This window comes from Rhinolophus ferrumequinum, chromosome 3, assembly GCF_004115265.2.
Source record: "Rhinolophus ferrumequinum isolate MPI-CBG mRhiFer1 chromosome 3, mRhiFer1_v1.p, whole genome shotgun sequence".
NCBI lineage: Eukaryota > Metazoa > Chordata > Mammalia > Chiroptera > Rhinolophidae > Rhinolophus > Rhinolophus ferrumequinum.
Genome location: NC_046286.1, coordinates 1,246,104 through 1,268,228, shown reverse-complemented (window position 1 = coordinate 1,268,228; position 22,125 = coordinate 1,246,104). Strand labels below are relative to the sequence as shown.

General features: G+C 48.6%; 3 protein-coding genes across 7 annotated transcripts; all 3 read right to left on the bottom strand.

The window, feature by feature from the left end:
* Positions 1 to 8: 8 nt before the first annotated feature.
* C3H6orf136 (chromosome 3 C6orf136 homolog) lies at positions 9 to 3,741 on the bottom strand. The gene is made up of 6 exons (XM_033102607.1): positions 3,530 to 3,741; positions 1,779 to 2,180; positions 1,404 to 1,492; positions 1,020 to 1,220; positions 373 to 442; positions 9 to 291 (listed from the first exon to the last, which is right to left on the bottom strand). The coding sequence occupies exons 1-6, from the start codon at positions 3,599 to 3,601 to the stop codon at positions 178 to 180; spliced, it is 948 nt and encodes a 315-aa protein (XP_032958498.1). The 5' UTR covers positions 3,602 to 3,741; the 3' UTR covers positions 9 to 177.
* Positions 3,742 to 3,934: 193 nt separating this feature from the next.
* ATAT1 (alpha tubulin acetyltransferase 1) lies at positions 3,935 to 15,788 on the bottom strand. Of its 5 annotated transcripts, none has more exons than XM_033102580.1 (13): positions 15,657 to 15,788; positions 15,129 to 15,189; positions 14,922 to 15,013; positions 14,736 to 14,796; positions 14,501 to 14,614; positions 14,203 to 14,304; positions 9,874 to 9,919; positions 9,687 to 9,755; positions 7,898 to 7,969; positions 7,489 to 7,732; positions 4,825 to 4,904; positions 4,696 to 4,738; positions 3,935 to 4,337 (listed from the first exon to the last, which is right to left on the bottom strand). In XM_033102580.1, exons 1-13 carry the CDS (start codon positions 15,761 to 15,763, stop codon positions 4,163 to 4,165), a joined length of 1,266 nt encoding a protein of 421 aa, XP_032958471.1. In that variant the 5' UTR covers positions 15,764 to 15,788; the 3' UTR covers positions 3,935 to 4,162. The 5 variants fall into 5 exon arrangements, with proteins under 5 accessions (XP_032958471.1, XP_032958474.1, XP_032958472.1 ...); XM_033102583.1 differs by lacking the exon at positions 15,657 to 15,788 and adding an exon at positions 15,370 to 15,650; XM_033102581.1 differs by lacking the exons at positions 3,935 to 4,337; positions 4,696 to 4,738; positions 4,825 to 4,904 and adding an exon at positions 4,914 to 6,987.
* Positions 15,789 to 16,197: 409 nt separating this feature from the next.
* MRPS18B (mitochondrial ribosomal protein S18B) lies at positions 16,198 to 21,890 on the bottom strand. Its single transcript, XM_033102608.1, has 7 exons — positions 21,735 to 21,890; positions 20,431 to 20,539; positions 20,236 to 20,333; positions 20,040 to 20,108; positions 18,505 to 18,571; positions 17,385 to 17,444; positions 16,198 to 16,811 (listed from the first exon to the last, which is right to left on the bottom strand). Exons 1-7 carry the CDS (start codon positions 21,810 to 21,812, stop codon positions 16,510 to 16,512), a joined length of 783 nt encoding a protein of 260 aa, XP_032958499.1. The 5' UTR covers positions 21,813 to 21,890; the 3' UTR covers positions 16,198 to 16,509.
* Positions 21,891 to 22,125: the final 235 nt, after the last annotated feature.

Genomic DNA, 22,125 nt, shown 5'->3' with positions numbered 1-22,125 from the left:
TCAGGTTTTCATTTAGACTTTATTATTTACAAGTTTAATTACACAGCAGCTTTCCACAACATGAAATAGGAAGGAGAGAGAAGAGGGGAGGAAGCTGGCCCGAGATTCTTGGCCGCTTCCACTTCCTCCTCTTGTGCGTAGCAAGGTCTTCAGTGCGGCCCCCACCCCAGTTCCTGATCAGGCCTTGGGACACAGGTGTAAGTTGGGCTCTGGCTCTGACAGCCCCAGAGTCACCAGAGCTCCCACGAGCAGTTTCTTCACAGGCGTTGGGGGTGAGTGTGAAGGCATCAGCTGCAGAGAGAGAGGTCACTGCCAGTTAGCAGGATGGGCTGCCCCTTGCCCTGCTCCGCTCCACCCAGCCCTAGGACTCACTTTGTCTAGGTGATGGCGACAAATGAGGCCACTGGAATTCAGGTGGAAGGTGGAATAGGCGTCATAGGTCCTGGTGAAGGAAGAGGCTTACCGGGGAGAAGGTGACTGATCTCACAGTTTAACTCAAGCATTTGCTTAAATTAGTAGTTCCTTAACTTTGCTACCTATTAGATCACCTGGGGAACTTCGAAAAATCCTGATACCCAGGCTGCACCCTGTCCCAATTAAATCAGAACGTCTGATATCCATATTTTTAAAAGATCCTTAGATGATTCCACTGTGCAGCAAAGTTTGTGAACTGCTGGTGTGGGGCAAGCCTAACAATTTCTTGGGATTCTACTTGGCCAGACATTTACCAGGTGCTTTACCTAAGGTTGTGAGACTCAACTATGAGACGGGAATTTTCACCTGTTCAATAAGTAAACCAATACCTACAATGTGCCAGGTAATATACATGAAGAAAAGCTCAGTTCAGAGCTTTCCTAATACACTCCCAGTCCCTATTTTTGCTACACTGAAGTAGACTAGAACAAGGAGCCTGCAGTCAAGTCAGGCAGGTGAAGGACTGTCTGCGAGAACAGACCATCAATCCTAAAAGGGTATGATTAGGACACTGACCGTAGTGTGGGTCCTTCTTCCCTTCTTACCGGTAAAGCTCTTCCTTGTCACGCTTGTAGAAACGCAGAAAGAGCATATGGATGGGCAGCCCCACGAGCCGCCAGCGGGCTTGCAGGGTCCAGTTCTCAGGGTGGCGAGTTAGCTGTAGAATCTCCAACTGAAGTTGTGCAAAATAGTTCCAGGCCAGGAAGCGGCAGAGGGTCAGTGACAGAATATACCATGTCCGGCCCCTGTGAAGAAGGGATGGGAAAGAAACCTCATGGCAGAATCAGGAAACCAAACTGGCCACTACATGAGGAATGGGGAACAGTTGTAGAGAAGCAGCCTAAGATGTTCTCTAGTATGTGAAAAGGGTCAAGTATATACACTGGATCCTTTTCCTCCCCAAGGCCCACCCATGCCTGGATTCTCACTTGGTATGTATGTTCAGGATCTCATTGATGAATTCCACATCCGATGAGTAGAGAGTGTAGTCATGGGAGTGAAGGAAGAGATTGGGGAGCTAGGTGAAGAAGAAGGCGTCAGCCCGGTGGGAAAGAAAACATGATCCTATTTCTCAGTTTCCTATTTTTGGTGCTTCCTTATTCCCCCGAGTGAAAGATCACCTCCGTGCTGTTTAACTTCCCTTAATCCAAACTGAGGAGACTCTTCCTTGGGAAATGTCTGTAACATACTTCTATGCTTGCCTTGTGGTGCCAAGCAAGAATCCAGTTGACTAACCCTCTATTTCCAAGTACTACCTAGGTTCCTTCCCAATGTGGATAAAGACCACTTCCGGACTGACTTACCTCTCGTCTCAGTCTCTCATACATGACAGCCAGGTGCTCCTCCATACTGGGATCTCCTGATGGAGTGGCAGGGGAAGGGCGGGAGGTCCCAGGGGCTTGGAAAAGTATCAGAGCTCCAGGGTAGGGGCAGGGAGGTCCCTCAAATAGGCTCCGAAGCCCATCCAGGCAGCCGCTATGCAACTCAGGTCCTGGTCCCTCCTCCCCCTTTCCTGGAGGGAGAACCACCCATGGTGAGCTGAGGGCTGGGACCTGAGGAAGAGGTAGTGGGAGAGCCCTGGGGAGCAGTGGGGTGGGGGGGGCTGTGGGTGGGGGAGACCAAAGAGGAGGAGAAGATGGAGAAGTAGTCGTGGTGGAGTGTGGCCACAGGGGTGGAAATGGCAGAGCCCATGGAGAAAGCTGGTCCTAAGGAGGAAGAACAAAAGGGAAAAAGGTAAGGATCTGGCGACCTAATGCCCCTTTATCCAAACTGTGCTCCTTAACACGTCTCCAGTCCCATCTGCTCCTCCGGACAGAAGAGATGGAATTACTAGAGGGAAATGGGATGGATTCACCACCATCTCCAGGAGGAAACAGTTTCCTATGACAAGCACCTCCCCAAAACATTAGCAAATACTTTTTCATTTGTTTAAGATTCCAATACTGTCTGGGGACAGTTCCACCTGTCTCATAGCAAGGATCATGTACATGTTTGAAGAATGAACAAATGAATGAAAAACAAATTTTATTGCACTGTGGATGAAATGATGGGGCCAGTAACACAACTCCACAATGAAGTGTGTGAGGCAGATGTTGTATAGAGGGAAAAAAACACATTCAACTGGAATAGGAGACATTTCCCTGAGTACCGATTCTACCATGTATCCTTAGGCACTCATTCCCTATGCCTCAGTTTCCTACAAATGTTCTCTTATAAATGAGGATGACGAAGCCACACTGAGTTATTATGAGGGCTATGTAAGATAATAAATGTAATAAAACCTTGCGACCTATAAAGTAATATATAAACAAATGTGAGCTATTATCATTTCGGGTCCCACCGACACAGGCCCGAGACTGTTAAAGGCTGGACCTCACTCCCCCTGGTTTACCGACGTTGAAATGGCGATGAAGAGGAGGTCACCCAAAGTCAGGCCTGACCCGAGTCCCTCCGCTTCCCCAGGAACCCCCAGGGGTGTTACTCCCGGGAAGGCGAGCAGGCCGCGTGGGTACCTCTGTCCCGGACGGTGTCCCCCAGGCGCCGACTCCGCCGGGGGCGTGGCCATCTTGCCAGCCAGGGCGCAGGGGCCCGAACCGGGTCCACCCGGGCCGGCCTTCCTGCCAGGACCGCTATCCGGGTTCAAGATGCGCTGGCTGCACAGCGCGCCCGCAGGTCTGTCTAGTCGGCACCTGGGAACTCCAGGGTGGCGCCACGGCCAGGCTGCGAACCTCTCCACCCCCTGCCCTTCAAATCACCTCCAGGCACAGGTAACCGCGGAGTCGCGGGCGAAGTGCGGATGCGCCCCGCCGCCGGACCTCCAACCCCGCCGCCCACCCCAGACCCGGGAGAAAGGACGCCCGAGAGCGCCAGGGCTGACGGCGCCGCCCCCTTGGTCCCCGCGACCCCGGGCCCTCCAGCGCGCCACCTGGCACAGGTGGGAAGGGGCGGTGGGACATCACCGCGCCTGCGCGGAACGGGGAGCACGCTCCGCCCCACGCACCGGCTCCGAGGAGGGTCTCTCCCCACCCCTTCGCCTCCCTCCCCCTGCTCTCACCTGGGGGCGAGCTTGGTAGGCCCGGAGGCAGGGGCCGAGACGCCGGGCCGCCCCCCTGCTGGTCTGGTACATGATCTTCCGGGAGTAGAGAGCGCGCCTCCTGAGTGCGGCCTTCGGCCTCCTCACGGGGTGAACGCGCCCCGGAGCCGGCTTCTTGAAGGGGAAAGGGGGGGGGTGCGAGGGACTGAAGGGAGGGAAACGGAGATGTTGCGCGCTTGCGCACTGCGGCGGGTTCCAGGGAGGCGCTGAGGAGCCGGGTCTGCAGTTAAGTGCGCCTGCGCTCCCCAGATCGGCGGCTGCCGTAGAGCGCTTGCGCAGTAAATTAGCGGCCGCGAACTCTGCTCCCAAAGGCGGGGTGCCTGCGCAAAAAGCTGGACGAGGATGGGGCTGAACTGGGTGCAAGGAGAGTGGGGAGCGATTGCAATAACAACAATTAAGTTTCTCAGCAGCTCTCGTGATAAAAATAAATACTTTATTGCTCAGGTTAAAAATAAGATACAAATGATTTAGCACGGAGAAGAAAGCCTGTTGAATGAATGAATGAATGAATACATCTATTATGAGGGTGGGCTTTGGCTATCTCCTGTAGAGTGATAAATAATACTGACTTTGAAGGTGTGACGGCGGTTGCCATCACCAAGGCCTGGTGCTGCGACGTTCCTGCAAGTTTCGAATGAACCTGGCGTTGAACATGTCCCCAGCCATTGTCCAGTACTGGGCTGGCGGGGCCTGTGCCTGTGGAGGAACTGTGTGCATGGGTTCCTCCCCATACCCGTCCTGTGACAAGACCTGCTCCTCACTGGCAGACCTGGTAGGTAGCGGGGAGATGGAGAGTGGGTTATAGAGGTACTGAAGTGAGAATTAAGATCAGACTCTTCCAGGTCTGTCTGGCTCTTACATAGTGAAGGACACATGATAGGGTATGTATGAGGCTGGAACCATTAGCACTATGTCCAAACTTGAAACTCCTTAGACAGTGCTGAAGGAAGTACCAGAATTGAACCAGTGTGGAACAAGGCTTGTAGGATATTAGGTACAAGAATTTTGGAGAGGAGCTGGCGTCCAGTTTGGAAAATAAGATTTCAGAGGAAGGAGCTGACAGTGATGTTAGGAAAAGAGACAGACAGAGGTGGTGGGCAGCTGGTAGGGGATGGGCGGGGCCTTACCTATTCTCTGTTTCCTGTTTCCCCTGCTTCCATTCCTGGTTGCCTGGGGAAATACCAGGCATGGGCGTGGGAAGGCTGGAGTAAGCAGAGAATACAGCCGACTTGATTTGAGGAGGGATGAATACTTACCTGTATTGGGGGACGAGGAATTCAACCCCCCATGGCGGCTGTAGCAGCAGCTTTGGGCTACCAGCCCTGGGGGAGTCCCCCTGTAGAAGAAATGGGAGATGATGGGGAAGAGGCTATAGGATGAAAGATGAGTGGATATGGAGGAACCGGAGGAGAGGGATAAAAGGAACAGCACAGGAACACAGAGAAGTGTAGTTATCCTTTCTGTGGGGTTTTAATCTAAGCTGTGCCCCAGAAAAGGGGAGGGAGCTCATTTTATTATCCCCAAAGATTTTCTGGAACAATCCTGATTTGTTGCTTTATTATTTCTAGTTGGGGTAATGCATTAAAAGTAAAGCTAAATGTGATGCGAATCGTCATCGTCTCATAAAAACAGAATCACATAAGCTACACGAATTTGTTGGACAGGTGCCCGGATGTTTGGTTTGGAAAACAGTTACCTTAATTGTAGGGAGTAGTCAAGTTGAATTTAGGAGGAAAAGGAAGGGAGCCTTTGAAGATATGTGACAGATTATGTTGGGCCCTCAACAGAGGTAAGGGATTGTCTTGAGAGAGGTCCAAGGGTTTGTGTGTGGGGGAAGGGCAGGAAATCAGTGGGAAGAGGAATCCAGGGAACAATTGGGGGATTGTTATCAGGACACAGTGGATCCCAGGGATTTTGGTAAATCTTCACATCTCGGCAAGGGCTGGCCTGGGGTAAAGGGTAGAAGTCATTGGGGAGAGCTGGAGGTTTCTGGAGGGAATGGAGAAGTAAATTCAGAAGCCTACACAGAGGATCCAGTGCCATGAGAGGAGGCAGAATCCGGAGGAGAAGATCCAGCAATGAAGTGGGGATGGGCAGACAGACACCAGATCCTGCAAGGAGAGCTCTTAGGACTCTTTGCTGGAAGATCTGCAGATCTCAGCAGTGAGGAAGATGAGAGGGACAGACATCCCTAGATCCCAGGACAACAAGTGGTGACACACAAATGAGGCTGAGACCTCAAGTTGGTTTTTTTGGGTGTTTTTTTCATTGAAAATGTCCATTTAAAAAACACAAAGGAAACACACTTTATTCAGACAACACTAAGAGGGAAAAGAAAGGGGGAATGAGTCTGGAGAAAGGGAGATCCTGCTCCCAAGGATTTGGGGGAACACAGTGGGGGTACCTGATCTACCACATATTCAGAGGGTAGGGAGGGGGAAGGATGTTTTATACCCCGGGTATGGAGCAGGGAAAAAGGTTCTTGGTATGGAGAAAAGAAGAAAGGAAGGTCAGAGAAGGGTTTCCCATCATCTCAAGACAATCTCACAAGACAGGAATATATCGGCATCTAACTACTGGGGAGGGATGGACTCAAGCAATGCCGGGAGCTAACAGATCCGTGAGACTCAGGCTTATCTTCTGAAACATGGCTGTGATCCCAGGGTGCTTGCTGGGATGTACTGCTAAGAAAATGACTCCCTCACAGAATCTGGGTCTGGGGGAAGTGGTGGTGTCTTTAGACCCCCAAAGCAGACATCAGCTCGGGTTCCCTGACATATACATATACACAAAACATGTAATGAAGAGCTTGGCAATGTTGAATGGATCCCTTTGAGGAGCTGGTAAGTCCCTGTCCTACCTAACTGACCGCTCTGAAGCAGAGCTCATTGGCTGGCGTCAGCAGGCTGAAACGTAAATGTGGCAGGTAGCACAAAGCCGTCTTAGGGCCACTAGTAGACACTGCAAAGTGAATATGGGATTTACTCCATGGACAAGACTCCTTGAAAGGCTTCCCTGGCAGAGGAGGCCCTTGGACCTTCCATGGTGTTCCAGAGTCTGACAGCAAGCCAGTGTGTGCTTCTCTGGGTACTTAGTATAAGCCACCCAACCATGGGATCTGGCAGCGATTCACGCTGTCGGGGACTGTTCAGAGACCAAGTTAGGAGAGAAGGGATGCTTTCTATGGCAAGAAAAGCCACAAAGTAGTAGGCCATCTGGGACCCTGACGACCTAGTTGTCCAAAAAGGGCAAAAGGGAATCCTATGCGCTGTCAGGTTCCACTAGATCCTGGGGAATGCAATGGAAGAATGGGTCTGGGGTTCTCAGGGGGAGGAATCTCTGCCCACCCAGGGTTTCCCAGGAAGGGGAGGGGGATAACTGTCTCTCAGTATCGACTGTCATCAGAGCGGGGAAGGGAGCTGTGGAAGGATGTTATGGATAGGAGGCAGGGAGAGGGAAAAGGGGGGAAGAGAGAAAAACAGAAGTCAGAGGTGAAGAGAAAGCTAGGGAGAGAAATACAGGAGATGCCCACTCCGCCTGCTCGATGGACTCCTGCCACACAAGGCACTGACATGGGGCCAGTGGCTCCCAAATTGTCAGAGACATTCCAGCAAGTATTATACCACGATTTCCCCCAACTTAGAGGCTCAGTTCCCCCCACCCATGGATCTGGATTCTTCCTACCCTTCCAATTCTCACTATAAAACTAGGGTCCCTAACTCCATACAAAGTCCTGTTCTGCTCCCTCACTGTCATGTATTCCCAGAGCACTCCCTCAAGTATTCTCCAATATATTCTCCAAAGGTTTCAGGACCCTCCCAACCCACCTGTCCTATTGCTTCACGTCTCTGACGGATTCAAACGGCCCTTTGCCATTTCTAACACACTCTTGAGGCTCCCTAGCCTCCAGCTCCTATTACCTGGTGCGGCGACGCTGGGCTGGGCTGCCCCCAGGGTCGGTAGCCAGCAGGAGGCGGGCGGTAGGGTGTGGGGGGCAGAGGCGCAGGGAACGCAGTAGCTCCTGCTCTGGCACAAAGGGGCGGAGGGGACCCCGTTCTGGAGAGTTTCCCAGGCTGCTGGAGCGGGGGGGTGGGTGGACTGGAGGTGTAGCTCGGCGAGGGGCCCTGTTGAGGGGCCAAGGAGGCTCCACAGCTACCTTCAGAACTGAGGAGAGGGAGAATAAAGAGCAAGACAGACAAAGAAAAAAAGGAGAGGGAAAAGAGTCATGACAGCAAAAATTAGTAGGAAAAAGAAATCGGAACCTTTAGAGGGAATGAATCGTTTGCTGAGTTAAGGCCCCCAAACCCAGACACCCTACCGCAGTCTTACATTCTCGGTCACTAGAGGAGTATGGCTTAATGTCTCCCTCTGCTCTCTTGGGTGGTAGCTTCCTCACTGGAGCTGGTGGTGGAGAAGACACAGGCAAGGTAAGCATCAGGAGACACACTCTGTACCCCTTCCCTCGGCCTCGACCCCAAACCTCTGCTCCCTGACACCACAGTTCCTTCTGGGGAAGGAGGAGAGCTTAACTCCATCACAGAAGCAGTAGCTCTATGGTAATACCATCACACCAAAAAGGAATTAGGGTCGGAGTGATGCTGGAGCACTTCTGAGGAGAGCCAGGAGGAGGGGGTAAAGATCCAGGGGGAGACTCGGGGACCTGGGAGGCGCAGGACAAGGGTGGCCAAGGGAGCTGAGCTCTTACTGGCAGCAGGTGTTGTCAGGCCCCTGGGATTCTGGGGCCGTGCAATGGTCCCAGCTGGGCCAATGAGGACCCCAGGTCCCTCGAGATGAGATGGACAAAGCCCTTGGTTAGTCAGAAATTCTGTGGAGAGGTTGGGGTGGGCAAAACCTCTCCTTCAGGTGCAAAGATGGGAAAAGAGTGAAGTTTTATTAGGAAAAAAAAAGGATGAGGAAAAAACAGAGATATCTGGAAAGGAGTTACCAGAGTAAATGGGTAAAGTACAGCATAGGGGAAATACTCAATAATATGGTAATAACTATGTAGAGTGCCAGGTGGGTACTAGACTAGTCAGGGGGATCACTTCTTAAATTATATAAGTGTTTAACCAGTATGCTGTACACCTGAAATTAATACAAAATAATATTGAGTGTCAAAATAAATAGTGTAAAAAAGTAAATAAAATAGTCAGCAGAGTAAATGGGAGGCTAACTTATTATCCAAAGCTCTGCCTCCCGACCCTCACTTCTCTACTTGCTCCCTCCTTTTCCCTCTCAAGAAGTTCCCCATCGTGGGTGGCAAATGGGAGACATCTCAGGAAACCCATGGAAGCTTTATCCACAGTCCCGCCACTGTGGACGCGCGTCCTCACACTCCTTACTGGCTCTCATCTCTCACAGCCCTACCTCAGCAGGAGCCAGATGGGGGCAGCCGGGGAAACCAACTGTCACAGATGTGAATTGCCTCAGTGCCTGACACTGGCTGAAGCTAATAACTGGCACTGGACTGTCTTTGGGGTGGTGGCTGCCCCCTTTCCTGGCCATGAGGCAGGCGGGGCCCTTCTGTGTGTGTGTACTGGGCAGCCAGCAGATGGCTGTGCTTCTCTACCTTGGGAGGCAGTGAGGTGGGAGTGGGGCTCAGACTGGCAGGGAGCGCATGGTGAGGATGGAGGAGGAAACATGGGCAGCATTTCAGTACCTCCGAGGTCTGCTGCCTCCAGATCAATTTCATATTTGGTTGGTAATGTTATAAATTCTGAGCATTCTCGTCTAAATCTAGTATTTAAACTTGGGCCCATTCATGTCACTGTTCTGTGACTGGAAATGGAAGGGCTGACTGCATGTGCCTGACCCTCACTGACTGACAGACCTGAGGGGTTTACAAAGGAATGTGACTCTGGCCTATGTTTATGGACCCAAAGCAGCAAGAGACTCCATCAACATCCATTGTCAAACAGGCTCCCAATGAGCTTGCTTAGTTAAGTCTCAACAAGTTCAAATGCACTGAGCTCCCATGAGGGCAGAGGCAAATGGGTAAGCACTGCTGGACACTAGGTTGCTTTAGAATTTTTCCACCCTGCCCACAGATGACACGGTGCCCTGTGGCCTCAGAGTAAGGAGGCATCACTGCCCTACGGGCCCACCAGTGCAGCTTTACCAGCAGGCGAAGGATCAAGCACAGCAGCGCGCGAGTGTCGAGTCGCCCTCAGAGAGGGAGCGGGGGGCCCTGTGAGGAAGGAAGCGGTCGTGTCCCTCAGTGCGGGGCCAGTGGGACCAAGCATCCACCTCTTTCCTTTCCCTCACCCCAACTAGTTGACCAACACACACAAGGTGAGAACACTTACGATGCTGGTGGGCAAAGAAGCCTTCGAAGATCACAAAGTTGTTCACCTACAAGACAAAACAAGCCAAATATGTTATAGTTGTCCATTCAGGCACTCAGAACATACTTGGGTACAGAACCCTGTGCTGGAATAACCACAGTGGGTGGAACAAAAGCCAGCCTTCCTGTCCTGAACAGAGTCAGTCACACGCAGACCCTGATAAGCTGTACCCAAAGTTGATATGGAATTGCAAAGGACTTCGAATAGCCAAAACAATCTTGAAAAAGGAGAACAAAGTTGGAAGATTCACACTTCCTGATCTCAATACTACAAAGCCACAGTAATAAAAAATGGTGTGGTAGAGGCCTAAGGAGAGACATACAGACCAATGGAAAGCACTTGAAAGGTACTCAATATCATTAGTCATTAGGGAGATGCAAATCAAAACCACAAAGAGATATCACTTCATACCCATTAAGATAATTAATATTTTTTAAAAAAGGGAAATAAATGTTGGTTAGGCTAGGGAGAAATTGAAACACTCAACCATTGCTGGTGGAGATGTAAAATGTTACAGTCATTGGAAAAACAGACACAGAATCACCACATGACAGCAATTCCACTCTTAGGTACATACCCAAGAGAATTAAAAATACAAGTGCAAACAAAATCTTATACACAAATATTTATAGCAGTACTATTCATAACGGACAAAAAGTAAAAACCACCAAATATCAATCAGCTGAGAAATGGATAAACAGAATGCGGTATACCCATACATGTTCTTCAGCCATAAAAAGGAATGAAGTACTGACACATACTACAATATGGATGAAACCCCTCAAATGTTATGCTAAGTGAAAGCTAAACACAAAAGCTACACATTGCATAATTCCATGTATATAAAATGTCCAGAATAAGCAATTCCAGAGAGTAGATTATTGGTTAACAGGCTGGGGGAACGGGAATGGGATGTGACTGGTGAATGAATACCATGTTTCTTTTTGGGTGATGGAAATGTTCTGGAATTAGACAATGGTGGTAATTGCACAACATTGTGAATATACTAAAAACCACTAAAGTGTGTTATTTTACAAGTTAAAATAGTGAATATTATCTTAAAAACAAAAAACCCAGACCCTACTTTTAGTTTCTCCCAGGACCCAGGCTAATGAAGACACAGTGCACAAAATGTCAAGGAAGGCATCCAAAACTGTCCAAACAAAACCTTCAAAACAAAACGCATTAGCAAGGCCAAATGGTTTGAGTACAGAAATACTGAGAAAAACTAAGATTTCAGTAGGGTTCAAATGGGTGGGGTTGTGGAGGGAAGACGTGCCGGAGGACAGGGCACCACTCCGATAACGACTAACTCATCACTGCAGAGTGATTCCATTATATTATCACAAACTGGCAAGTGTGAACACAAACTATATTATATTATTCAAGTTGGCCTTCACAACAATCCTTGGAGTCACTATTTTAAAGAAGAGTGAAAAAGGCTTGGGGACATGGCTTGCCCAAAGCCGAGTAGCAACAAGTGGCAGAGCTGGGCCTCAAGCCCCAGACGCTTGATTCTAGCTGCAGCATTTCAGCCAGGAGTTCAGTGCGGTCATTAAGAGTGGGCCATGGGTTCAGATTTGAGCTCTACTAATTAGCAGTGTGAACTGGAGTCAATAATACCACCTACCTCAAAGAGAAGTATAAGGATCAACTGAGATGATGCATGTAGATACCACACAGAGCTCATGAAACATTAGCCATTATTATTTATACTCGATATTGCTCTGGTCTTACACGGTACCTGGGTAATGTGTTTGTTGCCAAATACTGTGCTCCTTCCACTGCTCTCTGCTGCCTCTTAATGGGAAAAATACATGGGGGAGACACTCCGAGTAGACCCTGCCTATCTCCTGCCTTGACCCTGCCATAATGTCTGCCAGCCCACCCTCATCTTCCCCCCAGCAAGCACAGGCCCAGTACTCCAGCCACACCAAATTGCCTGCAGTGTCCTGACAGGTAGCTTAAAATGTCTCTGACTTTGCTCATTCTGGTTCTTCAACAGGAAAAGCACTTAGCCCATCCACTTCTGTCCCCCTGACAAACACTCACCTTTCAAGATTAAATGTAAGTCAAGCCTTTCCTTATCCAACCTCAAGCCCAAGGTAGTGCTCACCACCATGTCCTATGCCCTCTCTAAGCATGTCAATCAAATCACGTTACCATGGATTAACTGTCCATGCTCCTATCCAAGGCTAACTTGGTAACTGAATCCCCAACCCTTCCCACCCAATGACATTGCTTTAGCAATTTTCCCCATATTCTCTGACATCAACAAATTTTCTTTCTACTGAATCATTCCTTTGCTGTTAATTCTTCCAACTGAAAAGAATCAACCTTCTCTTGATTTGCTTCCCTCTCTAGTTATTGCTCTATTTCTCTGTTCACCTTAAAGCAGCATTTAGAAGAGTGGCCTAGTCTTGCTCTCTCCAGTTCCTAGCTTCTCCTAAACTGACTCCCCATCCAGGCTTCCACCCACCACTGCACCAAAATAGCTCACCAGTGGCCTCAAGCAGCTAAATCCATCGGTCTCTTCTCAGACCTCTTCTTATCTCACTGATCAGCAGCATGTGATTCAGTTTCATCCCTTTTTCCTGGAAACAATTTCCTCACTGGCCTTCCAGATCACCCTACTTGCAAGTTTTCATCTACTTCACTATTACTCCTTGGTCACACTTGCCAGTTTGTCCTCTTCTCCCTGACTTCTTACATGAATGCCCAAAAGCACAAGTCCTGGGACTATTTGTCTATCACTCCTTGATGATCTTATCCTGTCTCACTGCTTTCAGTATCCTATGTATACTGAAAACTCTCCGCCCCAAACCTTATCTCTGACCTTTAGGAAAATACCTAACTATCCACTCAACCTGGACTTTATCACAGACATCTGCAATTAACATATTCAAAATGGAGTCCTACTTCCCCCAAAGCTGCTCCATTAACCGTTTCAGCTAATGCAACTCCATCCTTCCAACTTCTCAAGCCAACAGCTTCGGAAGTCATCCTTCACTCTCTCCCTCTTTCTTCACAGAGAATTTAACAGGAAATCTTATTTCCTTTAGCTTCACAATATTTAAAATTTGACCACTCCTTACCATCTCTACTGGAATCACCTTGGTCTGAGCCACCACCATTTTTCATCAGGATTGTTGCTTCCTAACTGATCTACTTCCTTCTGCCCTCAGTCCCCTTCTGCTTATTCTTAACAGTTAAAGTGATCTAGTTAAAAGTAAGTCAGATCCTATCATCTCTGCTCAAATCTCTACAATGGTTCTCCTTTTTTCACTTAAGAGTAAAACCCAAAGCCTTTGAAATAGACTTTAAGGCCCGAAATGTCCTTCCTCCCACATTACAGCTGATCTCATCGCCCACACACCCGTCACTCATGGTACTCGAGTCACACCAGCCAATTCACTCTTCCAGGCACAAGCCTACTTCACGGCCTCTACACTAGCCATTGCTTCTGCCTGGGATGCTCTCCCTCCAGACATCTCTTGGCTCTTCTTCTCACCTCCTTTAACTTGTTACCCAGATGACACTTCCTTAGTGAGGCTTCCCTGCTTATCCCATTTAAGCTGGCAATCCCACACTGCCATGCCCACCCATGGCACTCCCAAGCCCTCTGCTGGCTCTCATTTGTCCAGAACGCTTATAATCAACCATAGTATATACTTGTTTATACTATGTTGTCAACATAACTTGTTTATACTTGTTTATGTTGTCTGTCTCAACTGGAGTATAAGCTCCACAGGGGCAGAGACTTTTATCTGTTTCATTGTGTAAAGTATTCCTAGTGCCCAGAACAGTGCCAGGTGCTCAATAAATATTTGTTGAATGAATGGATAGCATCAGTAACATTACATTGCATTTACTTATATCGCTTCTCGGCCTTTTGGCTAAGATCAAGTGTACACTGCATTTACTTATAAACTAATCACCTTCCCCATTATAGACCAAAACTCCCTGAGGACAGGGAATGTGTATTATTCTGGGCCCTTAATAAATGTTGATTGAGTAAGTAATGGCCTATGTGAAAACAAGGAGGAGAAATGAGCTGGCTATGTTTAGGGCACAAACATATTATTAGGTATACAAAACAGCCATGATGAAGAGTCAAAATAGATGAGAGCTGCAGAATGAGACATGGTTAAAAAAAAGCTTAGTTGTGTAAAATGAATCCCATATAATGAGGAATAAGGAGTGCTTGGGAGGTGCCGCTTTTCTGCCCCCAAATAATAAATAAATTCGATGTGAATGCTCAGTGGGGATCTAGCTTGTGAAACCTCTAACCTGTGGGACTGTGGTCTCCAGGTTGTAGTGTTTATTAAGGAACTTCAGCAACTTCTGTGAGGGTCGGTCAATGGCCAGTTGGTGTGGTTCAACTCGCTCCTTCTGCAGGGAACAGGAGACTCAGGGTAGGAGGAGGTGAGGGGAGAACATGCCAACAGGACTCAGGAGCCTGGGAAGGGAACAGGAGGATATGGGGACGTGGGGAGTGGGACGGTGGGAGGCAGGGGCTCTGGCAGGGCTCAGGGCAAAGGGGTCTTGATCTCCATTTTGGACAGACTGGTGAAGAGATAAGTGATACCTGCAACATATACTGGAAGAGTTCACGCCCATGGCCATGGCGTTGAAGTGACTCATGGATATAAAAGTCCAGGATGCAAAGTGGTTCCACCTCATTGTGAGCCTCACGATCATCCTAAGAGGAAAAGAACAATAAATTTCTTTTAGAACCAAGACATCGTTGCCACCTGCCAAACTCCAGCACTTTTGTCTTTAGGAATCAAAACATGTGAACTCTCAGCTTCCAATAAACTCACCAGTACAAAGAGTTTCTTGTATCCAACTTTGAGGAAGCCAATAATGGCTCCTTTTCCAGCCCTATAGGATGGGGAAAATAATGAACAAGCTAGTAGCAGTTATGTGAAAGAGGTCAGGTCAGAAAAGGGAGAGGGGCTGTGGGAGGAAGGAATTAAACACAGGGTGGAAGAGCATCTGGCACTCACGGTCGAGCTGAAGTGTCTTTCAGCACATACATGACATGGCGGTTACTCTGCATCCTGGATGCACTGGTGATAGGGGCAGGAAGATGCTGGGCCTGCCAGGAAGATGAAGACAGACTTTCGGCAAGTCCCCTCCGAAGGATCCAGGTCTCCCTTATCTTCATCCCCAGAGAAGCCTCCCCTTTGCCCCATCTAAAGACTACTCAATACCTTGGCAGAAGCCTTGCCCAGTTCATCTACAATGGTCATAATTTGCTGCTGCAAATCAACACTAGAGAGGGAGGAGATAAACAGAAAAATCACTGAATGAGAGGGTTCTAAACAATCACTCCCAGGGAAACTGGACCACAATCCCAACCCAAGTTCAGCACTTAAGACTCTGACTTTACGTTGGAGTCTTCCAATCTGATTTTTCCACCCCACCCCTATGGAACCCAAACTTTTGCCACACCTACTTTCCAAGTGGTCCACTCCCTCCTCCCTTGAGGTTACTGTGGGGAGGCAGGAAGGGCGGGCCAACCACATCCTTTGGTTGGGATCACATATTTGGCCAAGAGGCAAAAAGTCATAGATCCAAGCGGATCAATCCCACTAAGTCTAGAGTCAAAGGTCACCAACTGGGTGAGCCAGGACATCAAAAGGAGTGGTCACTCATCAGTGAGAAGGGGGCGTGGTGCCTGGATCAGGTTTCTAGAAGAACCGGGAGAGAAAGGCCTTGGGGCGGGTTTGAGATGTCACCGGGCTGGCGTTGTGGTTCCGGGTCGGCGGGCCGGGGGCCGCAGGTGCTGGTCCAGCACCGTGATCCGCTCCGGGAGCAGCGCATCCACGTCGAACGGGAACTCCATGGCCCATTGTGCACGGGGCCCCACCCCACGCAACGTCACTTCCGTCCCCCCTGGCCGCCCCGCCCTTTGGAGTCTTTATTTCCCGGTTGCGCTGGGAGGGGCTCAGCTTCTCCTTCCTTCTGCTGTTCCGCCAGACCAGTCGCCTTCGCAACGCTCCTCTCCTCAGCACTCCCAAGGCAGTCGGGGCCGTAGCAATGCATTTTTCTTCGGCCGAGCGTCTTATTCTCCAGCCCTTTAGCCCCTACTGAACAGCCGGGCGTGGTGGGAACACTGCCTCAGGAACAGGGGCTCACGTAGGTGATCATGACAGAATGCCGCGACTGCCCATGCCGGGTGGCTGCTGGGCGGTCCCTCGAGTCACTGGTGGGGCTGGCTCAGAGCCGACCACTCCTCCCCACACACCAGCACCCGTTCCCCCACAGGCATGCCATTCATCTGACAGTCAGCCGACACAGGAGACACAGCTTTATTGTGGAAAAGCCGACTTGGCACAAGTCTGAAACAGCAACAGAATGTCGAGCCCATCTTTTCACACCATTGGGTTAGGGTTTCCCAGATGTCTGTAGTGCCCTCCCTCAGCCTCAGATGTATTCATCCCCTTCATCAACAGCCACTTCCTTTCTCTGGCCCTGGACCAGCCAGCCACTGGCCACAAGACAAGACACCATTCTTCACAGGAAATCCCGTCATGTAATTCCTAGGTGTTGGCTCCTAACCCCTCAGGCGGCCTTCCCTGTCTACAGCTCCTACAGAGCGCTCCGAGGGCCCGCCTGCACCCGCCTGCACCGGGCCGCTTCAGCTCGGCTTGTGGGTGGCACCTCAGGCACTGACTCAGGGGCGGGGCCGCTCTCTTCTCGGAGATGGCCTCGATAGAGCCGGCGAAGGCGGGACAGCTCGCTCTCTGGCGGCTGCTTCCAGTTGTACCATGGGTACCAGGGGTCCCCTGAAAGCAGAGTGGGGGCTGGCGGAGTAACACTCACAGCTCCATGAGAGTTACTGAAGTCAAGATCCCGAGGTTCAACCTGGGGAATGTGGTAACTGAGGAGACCTAGGGGATTAAACAGAGCGAGAGAGAGTGAGGGAAGGGAGCAAGGTGGGGTAGTTCAGATTAAGAGACAGTAATGAAAATAAGCTATAAAGGGAGGAAAGGATGTACATGCACAAAGGCCAACTGGCCAAGGGGACAAGCGTGGGCTGACACACTGCCTGGGCTCTTGCCTACCAAGCTGCGCAGCCCTGCACCAGGCCTACGCAGTGGCATCTGCCCTAATGGAGGGGTACCTTTTCCTAATTTGTGCAAAGGTATCATGGAGCCCAGGGCCAGAAATTGATATATCAAAATTATCAAAGAACAAACATCCTCCTAGGATCTAGCTATAGCATTGAGACCAACAGTTATAAGGGGGCGGGGAGGGGAAGGAAAGAGGAAGAACAAGGGGACAGGACAATGACAAGAGACTCGGGAGAGGGAACAAGGGACAGTGGAGTGATGAAAGAGATTCTTGGGATGAGCGTGTTGGGTGCTAGCTTCTCAGATTGGTGGGAGCATTTATACCCATCCAGCCCTCAATCCCCTTCCTGAAGCCTACCAAAACTGCTCAGTGCCCCTTCTCACACTCACCGTGATCCCTGGCTTTCTGGATAGCCTGGGTCAACTTCTTGTGCTGATTCATACAGACTCCTGTGGGAAGAAAAAGGAAACTCAGTGCTCATTCTATAAGGCATAAATAAGGAATAAAACCTCTTCTCCATGGTGATGGAGGGCTGGGTTTGGAAGACCTGGCTCTATCCAATGACCCTATTCTCCTGACTCCTCCATGCGCTTGTCCCTCCATCTGCCCAATGAGAAGAATCCTCTCTCTCTCTGAGCTGGGATGAAAACTTAGGAGAGTCCAGCCACTATAGAAAAGCCATTTAATTGGAAAGGCTCCAAGGCAGGGAGCAGAACACAAGTCAAAGGGCAAGTGTGCTTAGTTAAAGGGTTGGGTAGGACAATTCAAAGAGAAAAATTCAATAAAGAAAATACTGCAGGTCTGGGGAAGCCAACCTCAGAGAGTACCAAAATAGTTTCTTCAGTTTTTTACAGTTTGACAGGAGTTCAAAACTCCTCTTTAAAACTCCCTGACAAACCGAACTCCACTAATCATGCTGCCATCCCCAAAACGGTAAGTCCAGATTATTCTTTACAAATTCATCTTGCTTTAGAGCAGGGGTTGGCAAAATTTTTCTGTATGGGGACATGTATTTTAGGCCTGGTGGGTCCTAGAGTGTCTGTCTCAGTTACTCAACTCTGCCGTTGTAGCCTGAAAGCAGTTGTAAACAATATGAAAACAGACATAGTGGGTCGCCAAATTTGGCCTGTGGCCGTGGTTAGGAATAGATTAATCTTGAACTGTTAAGCTTACAATTAATGGTCAATGGTATAAAAGAACTTATAGGATAGTCAATTTCTGAGAAAGCTTTTTGTAAAACTGAAGACACCCTAAAGAAATAAGCATCACTATTTATTTTTAAGAGCTACATTTAGATCATTTGCTTACAATGACACTCGTCTGTAAATTCTGTCTACATGTAACAGTTTTAGCATGTCAGTATCTCCATTAAGCCACGATTTCCAAAAGGCTCAAACACACTTTTTATGCTGGTGGCAGCCACCAAACAAATACCTATCGTCTGACTGAATAAACGAGAAGTGCTCCCAGGAAAAACTATTCTGATGGTGACAGGAGTGATGGGCTAACCTGTGTATGGCGCATGGAAGATGATACCCGTGTGGGCGCAGACAAACTGTTCCAAGAGCTTCACGTTCTGTGGCGGAAAGAGTGGAGAAATGAGAGAGAGAGGGGAAAGCACCAAGACCTTTAGAGACTGAATATGCACAATTCCTACAGACGACCCTAACCCGTCTCTCCAGATGCTACCCTCCTTCATGTCCCAGTTTTGGCCCCATCGCTTTACTGAACACATTCTTGAAAATTCCAGCAAATATTTCCCCTTTCCTGCCTTTCAACCATTTCACATGCGCATCTTACATTCAGAATTCTCTTCCGCAGGGGTTAGGTTCTAAAATCAGCCCTCATGCAAAAAAATTGGGGACTGTCAGGTGGCAATCCCTGAAATCACCCAGAAAATGTAGTATACGTTACAGTGTGCGTATATGAATGATTAAGGTATGTAACAGCATGCTGTGTATAATATATATATTTACTCAGATCAATTTCAGTTTTAATTATATAGACTGATTCTACAGCTGCAAATTAACCACAGGAAGTGAGACCCAAGGAAAAAGCAGGTATACTTGTAGAGTAGAATGGCAGGCAGAATCATCTGCACTATGAAATTTGTAATCTTTTCTCTCTTCCTTGTTATGTCATTATAAACTGTATGAAATTGGTTACAACTGGAGCGGCCGGGTGGCTCAGTTGATTAGAGCACAGCGCTCACAACACCAATGTTGCCAGTTCGATCTCCACGTGGGCCAGTGAGCTGCGCCCTCCACAATTAGATTGAAAAACAACGACATGACTGGGAGCTGATGGGTCCTGGAAAAACATACTGTTCCCCAATAAAAATTTAAAAAGAAAAAAAAAATGGTTAGAATCCCTTTTTATTAACCAATTGCACACAGCTGAAATTGAGAAGTCACCCACTGGACTCCTCCACAACTTGTGTCAGATGGGGCCTGAGAACAGTCAGACACCCTCCTCCGCTGACTGATACATAAATGCCCTCCAGCTTCACTGATGACCAGCCATTTAGCTTCTGATCTAATACCTTCACTGCAAGCTCAGTTTTAAGAAGTTTTTGAATTTTTTAAGGAGCAAGTCTTGTCCTTCTCACAATGAAGGCTTTTTGAAAAAATAACTAGACTCTATACTGTGCTTCATGTATCTGCCCTCCAGCTGCAAGTCTCAGAATGCCACCAAACATCAACATGACAAGGAAATAAAGAAAACTTCAGAAAAAAACTAACCCAACCTACTTGCTAATAATTGTGATGGATATACATAAAGTTTGGGCATTGCTGTCCCATCAGAAATAGGATTTTTTTGCCTCCCAATTTAGACTATAAATTTCACAGATAAGGGATGAAGTTTTTCACTATAATCCATAGAAGGCAAAAGGCTGGAGGGAGGGATGTTTTTATAGTGCCAGAAAGCCAGTACAAAATGGTCTGTAGGGGTGCCGGGATATGAAGAGTGGGGCACCCCTGGAAATTTGTATAACATTACAAAGAAGCTTTAAATTCTTATCCTGGAAAAAAGATTCTCCTTACCCTAAAGTCGATGTGCAGCTTGTGATCCCGGCAGATAGGGCAGGGATTCCCAGCAACTTTATTTTTACGCTGCAGAGAGAAGAAACTGGCAGGTGAAGATGTTCCAAGCCCTGTCAGAAAAAGTGCTGCTGCCACTGTCACTATGGTCTCCACCCCGACTTTACATCCCATCCATGTGCCACCCTCAGAAACTCACAATACATGTCTTTCGAGTCCGCTGTGGGGGTATTCCACCTTTGTGGTTGCGACGGTAGTCAGCCCAGACGGGGCGAGAACCGTAGCGGGTCTGGTATTCTGAAATTTAGGACCACACCGGTAAGAATGCAGCAGGTATCTCTGCCCATTTATTTCAGACCCCACATGACCCTCCGCTTCACCACTTAAGAGGTACCTTCTGAGTCCAGATATTTCCAGGGTTCATTTTTATAAGGGGAAATGGGAACCGGGGGTAAAGAATTTTCCTCAGGGGAGACGTCAGTGCAAAGAGTCTGGAGAGGAACCTGTAAAAGTAGGGCAAAAATTAAAAAATGAATTCAAGGAAGGACTCGATTATTTTGCTGCTGACACTTCAGGGAGAAGGGGTGTGCACACCCTTAGTGTTAATGGAATATAGCAGGGATATATATGGAAGGTAGCATTTTTGTTGGGCCATTTTTGTTGTGAGATCAACAACAACCATTCTCCCTATCTCAATGCTGAAAGAGAAGATAATGTTAGAAAATAACTAGGATAGGTGACCGAGATGCAATCTTACTTGAGAGGACAACTTAAAAACACGGCACATATAAGATAGTCATGCTTTTGGAGTCAAATTGAGTCCAGTGGAGGGAAAAGGGTGAAGAAAGAAAAAAGGAGGATGTCTCGCTTCTTGGAAGTGTGTGGCAGGGAAAGCATACATAGGACAAGTGAGTCTCCAACTCAATCCAATCCAGAATCAGAGCTGCCCAGTTTTATACAAAGTTGAAGGTCAACATTCCATAGGGAAGAACAAGCTGAGTCCTAATGCTAGCTTTAAAGCTACCAGACCTGTCATTAAAGCCGTGGTGACCCATCACCACTCTTCAGTCCCACTTTAGGGAGTGGAGCTGGGCAATCCTTCCTATCTCACCCTGCCCCACCAAGAACCTGCCCTGCCCTACCAAGAACCTCCAGGGTGGTGAGTACATGAGGCTGAAGGGAAACCTCAATCCAAAGGGCTGAGTTAAATTCTCATGTATGCTCTCATAATAAAGTGATTTAGTGACATAGACGGCTGAGGAACCTGTATCAGGTCCAGAGAATGTATCCCGGCTTCACTGGGAGATAGTAGGGCTGATAGAAAATGGTGTCCCTGAGCTCAAGGACACTGCAGGGCATCACAGATTTAGACACCATCTGCATAGTTAAAGAGTTGGCTGTGCATGACCGAGGGAGAGGGGGTTCCACTCCTTCACTTAGTTATTTAGCCGACACGATAAATTGGGAAGAGGATGACTCTAACCCTGTCTCTTTGCCCTCGGCTCGGGATTTTAAAAATGCACGGAGATTTGAGCACGGTGAGGGGAAAGGGTGACTGGTGGTAACGAAGTGTTGCCTAGACACCCGAGGAAAAAATCCTTAAGAAAGTCTCCGCTCCTGGATTCCCAGGAGTGGAGCGACAACCTAAAAAACACATAACTAAATTAGGGTTGTACAAAATGTGCTCCAAGGAGTTACCTGAACTCCGTAGGCACCTCTGAAGGACCAAACGCTAGGAAGGCGCCTCAGCAGCGTAGTCACTACGGAGGCCGCCATCTTGACATACGTCCGAAGGTGGAACGACCGGAAAAGTGACTGCGCATGCTCCGAGAAACTGACTAGGGTAGGACCAAGGAGGAGCCTACAATGCGGGAGGCAGCCACGCACTTGCGTCAGGACGGAAGCGAGAAAGGGGGTCATGTGGAGAAGCCAATTTCAACTGCGTCACAATCAAATTCGGCCTCCAAATTGAATTTTTGCTCTACCAGTCACTACGATCCTTAGATCTCATACTTAGAGTTTGCGTTTTAAACAATTTTGAAGGCGATTTTGACCGAGATCCTACTACTGCGCATGCGCATACCTGGTT

Bases quoted from the DNA above. Each gene is read 5' to 3' on its own strand.
- C3H6orf136 (XM_033102607.1), bottom strand. From the start codon at position 3,601: ATGTACCAGACCAGCAGGGGGGCGGCCCGGCGTCTCGGCCCCTGCCTC. The intron at 2,181-3,529 runs GTGAGAGCAGGG...CTTCCTCCTTAG, and splicing joins CCTACCAAGCTCGCCCCCAG to GACCAGCTTTCTCCATGGGC. The intron at 443-1,019 runs GTAAGAAGGGAA...TTCCTTCACCAG, and splicing joins GACAAGGAAGAGCTTTACCG to GACCTATGACGCCTATTCCA.
- ATAT1 (XM_033102580.1), bottom strand. From the start codon at position 15,763: ATGGAGTTCCCGTTCGACGTGGATGCGCTGCTCCCGGAGCGGATCACG. The intron at 15,190-15,656 runs GTGACATCTCAA...CTCCCTCTCTAG, and splicing joins GGAACCACAACGCCAGCCCG to TGTTGATTTGCAGCAGCAAA. The intron at 14,797-14,921 runs GTGAGTGCCAGA...CCCATCCTATAG, and splicing joins AAAGACACTTCAGCTCGACC to GGCTGGAAAAGGAGCCATTA.
- MRPS18B (XM_033102608.1), bottom strand. From the start codon at position 21,812: ATGGCGGCCTCCGTAGTGACTACGCTGCTGAGGCGCCTTCCTAGCGTT. The intron at 20,334-20,430 runs GTACCTCTTAAG...CCTAAATTTCAG, and splicing joins GAAATATCTGGACTCAGAAG to AATACCAGACCCGCTACGGT. The intron at 18,572-20,039 runs GTAAGGAGAATC...TTTCCGCCACAG, and splicing joins AGCTGCACATCGACTTTAGG to AACGTGAAGCTCTTGGAACA.